The 15,279-nt window shown below is 36.0% G+C and overlaps 1 protein-coding gene across 1 annotated transcript in view; it reads left to right on the top strand.

The window, feature by feature from the left end:
• The window catches only part of PALS1 (protein associated with LIN7 1, MAGUK p55 family member), a 70,723-nt gene that overhangs the window by 33,558 nt on the left and 21,886 nt on the right, over positions 1-15,279 (top strand). The window contains exons 4-8 of the mRNA XM_024747255.1: positions 319-396; positions 965-1,111; positions 2,305-2,466; positions 4,523-4,600; positions 14,358-14,541. Of these exons, the coding sequence (XP_024603023.1) occupies positions 319-396; positions 965-1,111; positions 2,305-2,466; positions 4,523-4,600; positions 14,358-14,541 (649 nt within the window). The remainder of the gene's footprint in view (positions 1-318; positions 397-964; positions 1,112-2,304; positions 2,467-4,522; positions 4,601-14,357; positions 14,542-15,279) is intronic.

Raw genomic sequence — 15,279 nt, 5'->3', positions numbered from 1 at the left:
TCACCCACCCAGCAGTTACGGGATTTGATTTTACTATGATTGCGCCCCTCCTACCATCTCATTGTGGCTTCTCCTTTGTCTTTGGATGTGGGGTATCTTGTTTGGTGAGTTCCAGTGTCTTCCTGTTGATGATTGTCCAGCAGCTAGTTGTGATTCCGGCGCTCTCGGAAGAGGGAGCGAGCGCACATCCTTCTACTCCACCATCTTGAACCGTTTTCCAGTTTTTACAATTTTAAATTATACCTTTTTTTAAAAAAAATCTTTATAAATGCTAGTGATAGTTTTTATGACCTAGGAAGAATATTCTTTGTTTCTTAGGTACAAAGTGTTTTGAAGCCAATCCACCAGAAGGAAGGACAAGAATTAACTGCTTTGCTGAATGCTCCACATATTCAGGTAGAAAATGGAGAGAGCATCATATGTGTGGTTTTTCCAGCATCCAAAATCACTTTGAATCAGAGTCACTTGGGCTAAAAGAGACCTCAAATATTAATGTAGCCTGTTTTGATTGCTTACAGCTTCCACTGCAGAATAATTATTGTTGGATTATATATTTTTGTACTTAAAGTTAACCACATTATTTTTGAAACAACTTCTTATTCTTTACAAATTCCTCCCTTTTTTGGTCATATTTTTCCATAAATTTTAATTATCTGTGATGTTGGAGCCTTGAGGTAATTTTGTTTTTTATGAAGTTTAATAAACATTTTAGACTTTGATAACTCATCCCAGAGTATTCCGTATTATACCTAACAAATCTTTAGTTATTATTAGCTATAAAAGATACAGGGTTGCATCTGTACTTCAGTTGGAAAGTTTGGAAAGAGATCTGAATATATAATTAATTACAGCACTTCTTTTAAAGGTTTAATGATCAGGATACTATGTACATGATTAGGTTAAAATCTCTCTACAGAAATAAATCATGCTGTTACTTTAAATGCTATGGGTTTCTTTGAAACAGGCACTTTTACTGGCCCATGATAAGGTTGCTGAGCAGGAAATGCAGCTAGAGCCCATTACAGATGAGAGAGTTTATGAAAGCATTGGCCAATATGGAGGAGAAACTGTAAAAATAGTTCGTATAGAAAAGGCTCGAGATATTCCATTGGTAAGTGTCCCACATCTCTGATATAAGATCCTTTCTACACAGGGGTCTTCTGTATGGCAGATAGTTGAAGACCCTTTACATTTCTGGTAGTTTTTCTCTTTGGAGGCTAACTTTTTGGAATTCTTTTATGTTCTTCCTCATACTCCTTATTCATCTGAGAAATAATTTGTTCATCTTTTCTCACCCATAATTTGATGAAAATAATAGCTTGTGAAGTAATCGTTGAACAAAGAAGGGACAAGTAATCTGCTTCATTAGTCTGCCAGCTTTTTAAAAAAACAGTGGAAAGTCTGATCTTTTCATTCAATGTAATTACTTACATACTTCACATATACTTAGAAGTATGCATTGTTTAATGTTAATATTTTGTGGTTTTTATATGTAGAACGTTTTTCTGTTAGTCTGCTATCATTGACTTAATTTTCTTTATTTTGGGAGAAATATTTTTGAATCCTAAGTTCTCAAGTTGTCTTGCACAATGTGGTATATGAAATAGAGACTGTATTTTATTAAAGGGCATTTTATGTAACTAGGTTTTCCCCACCAGAAAGAAAGAAATTGGGAATGTCATGACAAAATTTTAAAGTAAAAGTTCAGGAGAAAAGTGTTACAAACTATCTACTTTCAAGCTTTATTCTGTATTTCATATTTCCAGTTTTTGAGTGTATATATTGCAGTTGTACTTCCAATTTGTATAATAAATATTGATGTTTAATACATTTTAATGTGAATTGGATGCAGCGATCATATTTAATATTTTGATAATTAACCAGATTAGTATTCATCTCTTAATGATATTTTGAATTTAAAAAGACTTTTAGTTACAAGTCATGTTCACTAATTATACCTAAATATAGTATAACCATTTGAATAGCATCCAGCATATAGAGAACAAATTTGATTATAGGCTTTCACATTGTTCTTGAACAAGTGCATTTTTATGCTGTTGTATGCTTCAAAAGTCTGATTTTAGAATTTTAACGAATGGAATGCTTCTGAAGCACAAAGTGTGGGGGAAATGATCAGCTTTCAAACCTAATTGCCATGATTATTCTAGCTGTGTAAATACATTTTTTCTCAAGATAACTGAAGGCTAGAATTGTTGAATACAAAAATAAAAATTAAAAAATGAGGACATGTTGAACCAAAAAATTGCATTTTTATTTAAATATTGGCTATTGAATTTTTTTAAGGGTGCTACAGTTCGTAATGAAATGGATTCTGTCATCATTAGTCGGATAGTAAAAGGAGGTGCTGCAGAAAAAAGTGGTCTGTTACATGAAGGGGATGAAGTTCTGGAGATCAATGGCATTGAAATTCGGGGGAAAGATGTCAATGAGGTTTTTGACTTGTTGGTAAGTTGCCCCGTGTAGAAGAATAATTGATAGACTCTCAAAAGCCTCCTTTGTTATTGGACTTCAGAATAAAATATTTAAAAAGCATTTTAAAAATAACTGTTAAGATCTCTATACAATTTCTAGCATAATTTTCCCATGGTATAATTGTTTCCACAATATTTATTAGTAGAATTTTATTCTTGTGGGGGTGGAGGTGCTGCTGATTTTTTTTTCTTTATTACTACCAGGTATATTTTGTTCGCCTCTGAAATCACTAATAATAACTCATTCAAAAATACATGTGTTAAATGCCTACTGTGTGCTAGCTGCTAGGGAAACAGTAACAAAACAAAGTTCACACCCTCATGATTTTATGTTCTTTTTTTTTTTTTTTTTTTTTTTTTTGCGGTACGTGGGCCTCTCACTGTTGTGGCCTCTCCCGTTGCGGAGCACAGGCTCCGGACGCGCAGGCTCAGCGGCCATGGCTCACGGGCCCAGCCGCTCCGCGGCATGTGGGATCTTCCCAGACCGGGGCACAAACCCATGTCCCCTGCATTGGCAGGCAGACTCCCAACCGCTGCGCCACCAGGGAAGCCCTTATTTTGGTTTTTTATTACCTACAATTGATTGTTGTTTCCTTAGCAATATTAGATAATAGCAGTGGTATAGATCTACATTGTTGAATATAATAACCATTAGCTACATGTGCTAGTTATTTCTATTTAAGTAACATTTAAAATTCAGTTCCTCATTCTTACTAGCTGCATTTCAGATGCTCAAGAAGCATATGTTACTAATGGCTATCATATGAAGGTGTAGATATAGGAATATGGCATTCTGCAATTCCAGTCCACTGATCAGAATTCCGTCATCATAGAAAGTCCTGTTAGACAGTGGTGGTATAATCAGGAGGCCATTTAGAGCCAACTTTTGAGGGTGATTTATGATCACTTCATATATACCCATCAATCAGATTTATATTCTTATTTACTTAATATCAGTTGTTACATTAAAATCTCTCCTATCTGCTGATGTCTACTGAAGAATCTAGAAAACATCCTCACATCCTTATTGTCACCCAGTCCCATTCATTGCTTTGATAGCACAAAGTGCTAGTGGTCATCGTTCTTAGCCCTTGTTTTACTGGCTGCTGTCTCTAGATTGAGTACTGCTCCCTGCTATCTCAGGACCATAAGTGTGATTACTGTCTAGGCTGGAGGTAGCTGAGCAAGGTGGGCAGTGGTATACAGTTGTCCCTTGGTATCCATGGGGGATTGGTTCCAGGGCCCCCATGGATACCAAAATCCATGGGTGCTCAAGTCCCTTACATAAAATGGCATAGTTTTTGCATATAAGCTACATACATCCTCCAGTATACTTTAAATAATCTCTAGATTATTTATAATACTTAATACAATGTAAATGCTAAGTAAATAGCTGTTTGCAGGTGACAAAATCAAGTTTTGCATTTTGGAACTTTCTGGAATTTTTTTCCATCCGCGGTTGGTTGAATTCACAGATATGGAACCCATGAATACGGAGGGCCGACTGTATTGGAAAATAATAGAGAACCTAGTAGTAAGACTCTATACAGTTATAAAATAGAATGAATGACAGAGACAAAGCATCTGGGAAGTAAGAATATTTGTGTACTTGCATCGCTTTTCTAATCCTAGTAAAATTACTATTTCAAATTCTACTGTATTAAAATCGATGTATGTCAGAGTAGATGACCCGGAAGTGCTGCAGTGTCTTCCAGTCCTTCACTGTGAAATCTTCCAAACTTAAACTTAATAGAAGATAAAAACCCAAGACTTATGGGCTAAGTGGCTTTTCCCAGTGGACGAGAGGACCAAAATTGCAGAATGTCATATTCCTAGGTAGCTGTATGATGGAGTCCACGAAAGGCATAATTTGTGCTTCCTGATAAAATGGGATTCATCTTTTCCAATTTTTTATTTTTAAGTCTCCTTGGAGTTCCAGAATAGTCCAGTTTAGGGACTATTGATCATAAGATCATGGAATGATTTTCATAAATACAACTTTTTAAAATAATGTACTTTTTCTGTTACAGTCTGATATGCATGGTACTTTGACATTTGTTCTGATTCCCAGTCAACAGATCAAGCCTCCTCCTGCTAAGGAAACAGTAGTAAGTGACTTTTTTAATGTTCATTATTTATTTTCTAATGGCTACTGTTTACTTTTTTCTTAATTAACAAACTTTATTTTTCAAGAGGATTTTTAGGGGACTTCCCTGGTGGTACAGTGGTTGAGAATCTGCCTGCCAATGCAGGGGACACGGGTTCAATCCCCGGTCTGGGAAGATCCCACATGCCACGGAGCAACTAAGCCCGTGCGCCACAACTACTGAGCCTGAACTCTAGAGCCCGCGAGCCACAACTTCTGAGCCTGCGCACCACAACTGCTGAAGCTTACACACTCTAGGGCCCACGTGCTGCAGCTGCTGAGCCTGTGTGCTGCAACTGCTGAAGCCCACACGCCTAGAGCCCGTGCTCCGCAAGAAGAGAAGCCACCATAATGAGAAACCCGCGCACTACAACAAAGAGTAGCCCCCACTTGCCACAACTAGAGAAAGACTGCATGCAGCAACAAAGACCCAATGCAGCCAGAAAAAAAAAAAAGTAGTTTTAGGTTCACAGCAAAATTGAGCAGAAAGTAGAGTTCACACATAATTCCCACTCACACACGTGCAACCTCCCCTGCTATCAACGTTCTACACCAGAGTAGTGTATCTGTTACATTGGTGAATTGTTGGTTTCATTATTACCCAAAGTACACAGTTTACTTTAGGATTCAATTTCGGTGTTGTACATCCTATGAGTTTTGACAAATGTATAATTTCATAGATCTACCATCGTAACGTACAGAATAGTTTCACTGCCCTAAAAATCCTCTATGCTCTGCTTATTCATCACTTCCTCCCCCCAACCCATGGCAACCACACTGTCTTGACTGCGATGGTTTACCTTTTCCAGAATGCCATATAGTTGGAATCTTACAGTATGTAGTCTTTTCAAATTGGCTTTTTTTCTCTAGTGGTAAGCATTTAAGTCCTCCATGTCTTTTCATAGCTTGATAGCTCCTTTCTTCTTAGCACTGAATAATATTCCATTGTCTGGATATACAACAGTTTACCCACACACCTACTGAAGGACATTTTGGTTGCCTCCAAGTTTTGGTAGCTATGAACAAACACCCCTGTGGAGGTTTTTGTGTGGATATAAGTTTTCAGCTCATTAATACTAAGGAATTGAAAACCTCAAACAAAAGCATGCACAGTGATGTTTATCATTTGAGCATCAGAAATGTCACTCTAAATATTTCTTGCACTCAAGTAAAAACAGGTAAATTCAGTAGATTTTATTTAAATAAATATGACATGTTAATATTTCAAAGTTAGTGAACTCTGAAAAGTAAAAAAATAGAAAATACTTCTTTTTCAGAATTTTTATGACTTATAATGTTCAGCTTTGTCTTTTTCTGTCAGTATAGGTGGGTTTATTTAACTTAAATATGCTTAGTGTAGTGGGAAAAAGTGCTTTTTACAAAGTATGCACAACTCTTAAATACTCTAGCTATAGTAAAAAACAGACTTCATTACCATATGATCCAGCAATTCCACTCCTAGGTATAGATCCTAAGAGAACTGAAGACATACCTCTTTTCAAAAACTTGTACATGAATGTTCAAAAAAGCATTTTTCATAGTAGCCAGAAGGTAGAAACAACTCAGATGTTTGCCAGCTGATGAATGGAAAACAAAATATGGTATAGCCATAAGAATGGGATATTATTTGGCAGTTAAAAGGAATAAAGTACTGATATATTGCTACAACGTGGATGAACCTTGAAAAAGTTATGCTAAGTGAAAGAAGCCATTCGCAGAAGGCTGTGTATTGGGTTCATTTATATAAAATGTCCAGAATGGGTAAGTCCATAGAGACAGAAAGTAAATTAGTAGTTACTTAGGTGAAAGGGTGGGGATTTAGGAGGGAATAAGAGTGATTCCCAATCAGTAGGGCTTTGATAAAAATGTTCTAAAATTGTTTGTGGTTGCACGACTCTAAATTTACTAAAAACCACCCAAGTGTATACATGGGTGACTTGTATAGCATATGAATTATATCTCAATAAAGCTGTTAAAAAGTCATAGACTTCAGTGTGCTGGATTAACATGGTAGCCTGATGTATTGCATCTGTTACTATTCTTAATTTTTGTACAAGCATAACAATTTGAAAGGGAACACAGTTTCATTTTTGTCTTAATATTTCATCACAGTTATGCTTTATATTTTGGCTATCGTTCTGGGTCTTTTCCCTTTATTGGAACATATTGAAGTCAGTGTTGCATTTGCAACCTTCCTTCTGTTTAAAGTTCTTTGTAGGAAGAGAAATGAGGAAATAGTTTGTCTTTGAGTTTCAACAGCCTTATTCTCAGTACACTATCCTTTCCCACATATCTCTCCCATGAGCAAGCCCTGAACTTTAAAAGTGGCTATGCAGTGTGAGGAGACACAACAGAAGAAGGTTGGAATATTTGCTTACTTATATGACTTTAACAAGAAAGGGAGAGAAAAGAAAAGAAAAGATGCTAGGCTTATCCCTTTTAGAATACAGCATTTGATGGGTAGAGGTGTTTTCAAAATAGAAATGGTGTGCAATATTTTTTTCCCCTTCATTTCCTCCTTTCATTGAGAAGAACTCTCAATTGCAATATCTCTTGTAAAGTTTTTATCAAACTTAAACAGGTTTGAAATGAACTACTATTATTAATGCTCGCATGGAAGATTTCCACAAGGAAAACAGTGATAGTATATCATAATTTTATTTGGCATATGCAGAATAATTTTATATGGGATTAGTGATTTTAAGAAATAACCATTTTTTAAAATTGAAGTATGGTTTATTTACAATGTTATGTTAGTTTCTGGTGTACAGCAAAGTGATTCAGATATCTATTCTTTTTCATATTGTTTTTCATTATGGTTTATTATAGGATATTATCGTTCCCTGTGCTATTCAGTAGGACCTTGTTGTTTAACTATTTTATATATAGTAGTTTGTATCTGCTAATCCCAAACTCCTAATTTATCTCTCTCCCACCCCCTTTCTGTTTTGGTAGCCGTAAGTTTGTTTTCTACCTCTGTGGGTCTGTTTCTGTTTTGTAAATAAGTTCATTTGTATCATATTTTAGATTTCACATATAAGTGACACCATATGGCACTTGTTTTTCTCTTTCTGACTTCACTTAGTATGATAATCTCTAGGTCCATCCATGTTGGCTGCAAATGGCATTATTTCGTTCTTTTTTATGGCTGAGTAGTATTCCATTGTATATGTTCCACATCTTCATCCACTCATCTGTTGATGGACATTTAGGTTACTTCCATTCCTTGGCTATTGTAAGTAGTGCTGCTATGAACACTGGGGTGCGTATATCTTTTTTCATATTAAAGTTTAATTAGAGCTAACTTATTAAGCATAATTATGGTACAGGTCGGGATCTAGTAAGAGCAACAAAAGGTTATCATTCTGATGTATGTTTTGTGATGTTAGAAAGAAATATGCATTTAAGATAACAAAATAGGTGTTATCTGAAACTCCATCATAATCACTTGCTGAATTATAACATTACGAATGGCAAGACTAAGCTGTGTCAGGAGAAGTACTCCCTTATTTGGTAAGTTTCTTTTGTATCACACATAGCAGTCAGGGGCTGCTCCATTGGTTGCAGTGGACAAAAGTCTTGACACCTTTGTAGTTTAGCTTCCTAGGTTACTGGCACATTTGTCTGAGGAAACATATACATTGTTTAAACTGCAGTTACCTTCTCCCCGCATTGACTAAAAGAAAAGTTGTGTACAACTTTAGGTTATTTCACAATATAATTGAAATAATATTGAAGGGAGGAAATAGAATATTTGAGCCAAAGGCACTTTTTTCGTCTAGTCTGCTGCCCAAATATAAACAGGAGTAAATTGAAATGTAGGGGGATCACACTAGTTACTAGTGATGGAATATGCACTAGAAAATTCAGAGATTATTGGTTGTCCAATAAGTGTTAGCTATTATTACGATTACTTACTTTGTGCCAGGCACAATACTAATTGTTTTACATGTGTTATCTCATTTAGTCCTTATAGTATCCCTTTTAAGTATAGCTATCTTTATTACTCCCATTTAACAAGCATTGCAACTAGAATTAGGTCAAGTTAATTGCCCAAGCCCACTACTGGTGAGTGACGGAGCCAGGACTAGAACCCATGCCTATTCCAGAACTTTTGCTCTTAACTGCTGTGTAATATAACAGGTACTGTCCCACAAAGCTACTAAATGTTAGAAGGTTTCTGTATTACTGTTTATTATCAGTCCAAAGAAAATAATTACAGTACCGTGATAGAGAATTGTAACTATGGATGAATTAACCTGTTAGTAGCTATACGATATGATAGTGAGTCTGTATTTTGAGTATAATAAAAGCATATTATGAGACTTTAGTATTTGAAATTGAGGTAGAATCTCTTCTATCTGTAGGAGACTTGATAACTCTAATAATGCTGGGAGCATGACTGAAGTCTCTTGATTTTGGGGGTCTGGGCTGGGAGTATGGGAGAAAGATGTAGTTTTAGGGGAATTTAAAGACTTAGGAGGATACTAAAATCACAGTTCAGGGACACAAACCATAGCATTAGCCACTAGGCCAGTGGTATTAATAATTGAAATATTATGGGCCCCAAATAGTTTTTTTCCTCACAGTGATTATCTACTTGATCCCTTTTGTGTACTAGGACACTGTGCTAATAAGTGCTAGCTTTATAATAATGAACATGACATTAATTATAGTTTGCAGTAAGTGATAAGATGGAAATCAATAGAATTTGAACACTGAGAATAAAAGGAGGTGGGATTGATTATATAAGGTTGGCAGGAAAGGCCTCCTGGAGGAGACAACATGAAGCTGAGACCTATAGAATGAGATGAAGCCAGGCCTGTTAATTACCAGAAGGGCTTCCAGGTATAAGTTCTAAAGAACTTTGTGTTTGGAAAGCCTGTAGGAATGGAGCAAAGTAGGGGAGTAGAACAGTGAGGAGGGAATTCTAAGAGATGAGGCTTGAGAGATAGATAGGGCCAGGTCAAGTAAGTCTTCTTGGCCGTGGCAGGGAGTTTGCATTTCAAATACAGTAACATGGTGTGATTTGTATTTAAAAACAAAACACATCTGGCTGCTGGGTGGAAATTGGATTAGTAGAGCCAATAATGGAAGCAAGGAGGTTTAGGAAACTGTTGCCGAAGCCATTATAAAGTATGATGTTGACTTATAAATTTCGATGATAGCAGTGGCAGTGGAGAATATGAATCAGGCTATGTTCTGAAGTAGAAATGACAGGACCTTGTAATGAATGTGGAGAGTAAAGGATAGGGAAGAAGCAAGGATGCTCAAACAACTGGGTGGATAGTGGTGGTGCTTACTAACAGGAAATGTGGAGGAAAAACTGGTTTGGGGAGAAAAATCCAAAGGTTTATTTTATAGATTTGAGATACCTGAGAGGCATTCAGGTAGAGATATCGAATGCATAGAATAGAATATATCATTTTGGAATTCTAAGGAGAGATCTGGGCCATAGTTGTATTTATTGTGGGGAAATCAGGTCAGGGGAACAGTCTGTTTATATGTACTTTATGTGTTTGCAGAAAATTCTACAGATTTTAAAAAACGATAGGTTAAGAATTGTTCGTAGCCTATGAAGATAGCTGGGTTGAAAGGAAAGGTTGAGAACCACTGCCATCCAGTATACTTACTTTTCTCTTAGAGGTATAAAATGTATAATATAATTTTCATCTTAATTTTTTCTCATTTGGAAGAAGATCTGGAATTTTATAATGCAATAAGATTTTTATAAATATTTTATCAGAAGATGAAAAAATATTGAAAATTTCAGTGTACAGTGTATTAGATGGACATCCCCTTTCAGGTTAGGGCAGTTGCTCTATTAAGTTTGCTGTTACCCTAAGGTTCATATTTTTGTCTGCCTACTACTACTAACCATTAACTGGATGCCCCACAGATATCCCAAATTTCTCCTGTTAAAAATGGAAGAGAACAAATAATAAAGATATTCCTTCTTGAATGGGCATCGGAGAGGAGGAATCTCAGGATGAGGAGAAGGAATTTGAAAACTGTTGCTTGACACTCAAAGGCTTTTCTTGATGCTGCCCTTAGTTTTATAATCTGCCTTATGGTAAAGTTTAGGCCAAAGACAAAAGAAGACACACTTTCACTATTTTCTCTTCTATAAGTAATTTTAAAAGTTAGAGATAAGTCTAGTATAATAAGAAATACAGAAATATTACAAGGAAAAATTATTTTTGAGCATTGAATCCCTTAGGAAAGATGTAAATAAATTAATGAATTATTATTCCTTTGCTGTGCTCCCATCATTAGGATTTCAAATGTGCTTAAAAAAAAGGGGCAAGGAGAAAAATGTTGGACTGGAAGATAATTGTGTCTAAACAGCCTTGTAATTTAAAATTTAAACAGATGATTTTGTTTGGATTAGAAATCAGACATTGTTTTGGTCAGATACATTGTAGTGATACTACAGCATTGTTAAACCCTGGAGCTTTCCTATAGGGGTCGGCATCTCTCCTTCATTTGAAAAGGACTCTGTTTTCTTTTGTATGGGAAAGGAAATAAATTAGTCACTAACAGAGCTGAAGAGGGAAGATTGCTGAAGATAACTCCTAGAGCTGATAAGAATTGCAGTGGAATACAGGCATACTTCAGAGATATTGCAGGTTCCGTTCCAGACCACTGCAATAAAGTGAGTCACACTGTATCTGCAAAATGCAGTAAAGTGAAACAATAAAACAAGGTATGCCTATATATAGATAGAAGTCACATAGTACATGTCAAGTCAATACTCAGACTTTTACTCAGTCATATGGTTAATTTCCCTGATATGAAATAAACTTTGCTCTCAATTTTACTCCTCTTCCCAGCCTGCACAAAGAGGGGCCTCATTCCAAACCAATTAAATCTGAATAGTGAAGAGGTAAGACCTAAACAGAGTAGGGAGAAAAGCATCTCTGGGTGATTTTGTTTGGCCTCTGGCAAAGGTCATAGACTTAGATACAGCGTCCTCACTGGTCTATTTAGTTTCCCTCAGGGTAGTAGTTCCCTGAGATTTTAGGGTACATCTTAAACAGCATGTATATAACAATTATCCAAGGAACATAATTAAAATACAGAGTGTGAAAGTTTGAGACGTGACATAAGAAGGTAGTTTTTTTTTTTTTTTTTTTGCGGTACACGGGCCTCTCACTGTGTGGCCTCTCCCGTTGCGGAGCACAGGCTCCGGACGCACAGGCTCAGCGGCCACGGCTCACGGGCCCAGCCGCTCTGCCGCATGTGGGATCTTCCCGGACCGGGGCACGAACCCGTGTCCCCTGCATCGGCAGGCAGACTCTCAACCACTGCGCCACAGGGAAGCCCCAGAAGTCAGTATTTTAATAAACATCCTAGCAGGTGTTCTGAGCAAAACAGTTTGAAAACAACATGCTGGGTATTGATTTCAGAAAGTGATTTGATAAAATCATCAATCAGGCTGACAAGTAGTCTGATTTCATGCATCTTTGAAAAGCCTATTAATAAAATGATCTCTCCACCACCATAAATGATGTCTATAATTTCATGTTCAGATTGCTAAGATTGTTTGACTAAAGAGCAACAATTTAAACAGATGTAGAAGCATTATTGATTAACAGGGATGGTACTCAAGCAGAGATTTTTTTTTTTAATCATCCTATAGATTAGAGACCTCATGCCAGGGTTACAGAATTGTATGTATAGTCTTTTTACCTAGTCTCTCAACTGTTTTGACTCACTACTACCCTGTATAACTCTCTAAAATTCATTTTTGGTTTTAACTGACAAAGTTTTCAAGATTTTATTAAAAAGTCTGTTCTTCATATCAAGAATAAGGCTGTTTAGGGCACACTCCAGTTGTAATGCAGCAGAACTGTTAAATTGAGTGAGGTATTTAAACATATTTAATCCAAGAGTGTGTACTATGTGATTCCATTTATATGAAGTAAAATACAGGGAAATTAATCTATGCTAGAAATCAGGGTGATGTTTACTGTTGGAGGACAAAACTAATCTATTCTAGAAATCAGGATGATGTTTATCCTTGGAGGACATAGCGTGGCTAGTGACTGAAAGGAACGTGAGGCGGGGCTTCTGAGGTGCTGGTGATATTCTGGTTCTTGATTTGGGTGCTGGTTACACAGGTTTGTTTTGTTTATGAAAATTAATTGAGCTATACATTTAGGATTTTGTGTACTATTTGAACTTATGTAGTACATCAATGAAAAGCTACCCCCCAAAAAGCAGACTAGCATTTAAGTTCTGTATTTTTAACTGAATCACTTGCTTTACTTCAGTGTTGCTGTTTGTATATTGAGACTTAGATTTCCTCATTTCATATTTATAGCAGTAAAATATTTTTCTGAAATTAAAAAATACAGTATTCTTTATCTAAAGATACCTTCAAACAAAATTTCTGAAAGAGGCTGTTGCTTTCATGAGGATTCTTGGTTATTATAATGGAGGGATATGTATTATATATATAGCACTTTAAAAGTATTTTATCAGATTTCATAAATTCTCATTATTGATTGAGAATAGTCAATTTTTTAAGTGTTTCAGGAGCTGAAAAAAGATAGTGTTTTCTCATAAAATAGTTTTTGAAGCAGACCAGTATTATCTTTATGATTGGTGGCCTCAGTCATGGTTAAGGTAAAAGACTTAAGGAAAGTCAAACAACAGTTGGATAGAAAAGAACTCAGAATTATAAAATTCTTAGGCTGTCAATCAGACGCCTGGCTCACTGAGCCCAAACCTGAAATATAACCTATGTGGGGCAGAAAAACTCATTGAAAATAGGTGTAGGATTTTGTTAGATGAAAATGGGCTTCTTACAGATTTTGGAAAATGCCACATGCCATTTGACCAGCTTGGATAAAAAGTACAGATAGGGGAGTTAAAGAGAATATTAATTCCTTTATACCTCCTAAGAAGTAAGAATACTTTGTTTATCTTATAGAATATATTGAAGAAAATAGCATCAGAAATAACTTAGCTTTCAGTAAGGTTCATGTGAATTCTTACCTTTAGTGCTAAGAGCGTTAACAGGTTTTAGATATGTAAAAACACAGTTAACAAACATTTTAACTTACACCACTAGTAATAAAGCCTATGTATAGAACACGATAGGAATGATTATACACTTGATTTAGATAATTTTAGCAGTTTAAGGTCTCATTATTTATGAACCCTAAACATATCCCTTTAGAAGAAACTCTGAAAGAGATTAAGGCACAGTCGCACTGACAGTGTGGTCAAGAACAGTTTCCCTGGATGGTGGCACCAGGGAAACTGACACTCACCTGCTTAGATGACAGATGTGGTGAGGTTTACAGTCTACCTTTCCTGGTAGTAGTGGTTTAGAAATTACATACCTTACTGCAGAGTCATTGTTTTCACAGGTCAGGAATGGAAGGGGAGGGAGTCTCTATTACATTCCTTCTGCTTCTATCAAACCTTTGAGGCCCCTTAGCACCTCAGCTTGTTAGCAGCTAACAGTGCAGTGTTTTGCATACTCTTGTACATGTTTGCAATCAACAGGACTGTCTTAACTGAAGAAAACAGATGAGTCTGGGAAAATTCTGCTCCCAAAATACAGTTACTAAACTAACCTCCCTTCTTTCAATTCATAGTATCTTTGCACTAATGAAAAATGTAACATTTTAATTATATTTATGCTGAAGATTTTGTGTTGCCATTTCATTATTGTTGTTCTTACTTTTACCCTTTTTATCTTTTAGATCCACGTAAAGGCTCATTTTGACTATGACCCCTCAGATGACCCTTATGTTCCATGTCGAGAGTTAGGTCTGTCTTTTCAAAAAGGGGATATACTTCATGTAATCAGTCAAGAAGATCCAAATTGGTGGCAGGCCTACAGGGAAGGGGACGAAGATAATCAGCCTCTAGCTGGGCTTGTTCCAGGTAAGAGACAGTATAGTAGAAAGTACAAAGTTTAAAAAAACATTTAAAATACAAATCTTCAAAGAGAAAAACTCACTTTTTCATGCCTTTTAAAAAAATGATGTAAATACTTTTTCACGTCGTTGATTTTTATGTTGTATCTGTAACGTAAGTATCTTGAATATAAATTAACCAATTTGTTGGGCTTTAGAATGGAATTACGATATAATCTCGTCAGCCAATCCCATGTTGTACTACATTCACTGTAGGTACATTGAGACTACCCTGTTTTCAAGGCAACAAAACTTGTATTGAACAACAAAAGCATCAAGGCAACAAAACTTATACTATAACAGGAGATTATCGTCAACTGGAGCATCAAACTTGATATCTAAGTAGGAATTCGTGAAGATGCATCACTTTATAAGGAATCAGGAGAGTAAGACTACTGAATTTATCTCTCCTAAGATATCTTAGGGTGGAAATAGGATGCCCCCAACTTTTCATTGAAGAAGACTCTCTAATTTAGACTATACTAAAATAAAACTTTAGCTCACATTGGACATTAAGATTATTAAGGGAACATATTTCTTCTGAAGAGTGAAGATGATGCTTAATGGAATGAAGTATATAGATGTAATTTTTCCTACAAATTGTTCCTGCAGTTCCCAGGATGTGGCTATGGTGGAATGAGGGAAACAGAACCAAGGAAAGTATAAAATACTAGTGAAGGCAAAGGGATACTTACGGAATGATGAA

This window comes from Neophocaena asiaeorientalis, unplaced genomic scaffold, assembly GCF_003031525.2.
Source record: "Neophocaena asiaeorientalis asiaeorientalis breed wild unplaced genomic scaffold, Neophocaena_asiaeorientalis_V1.1 scaffold398, whole genome shotgun sequence".
Taxonomy (NCBI): Eukaryota; Metazoa; Chordata; class Mammalia; order Artiodactyla; family Phocoenidae; genus Neophocaena; species Neophocaena asiaeorientalis.
This window is presented reverse-complemented; position numbering and strand designations above follow the sequence as displayed.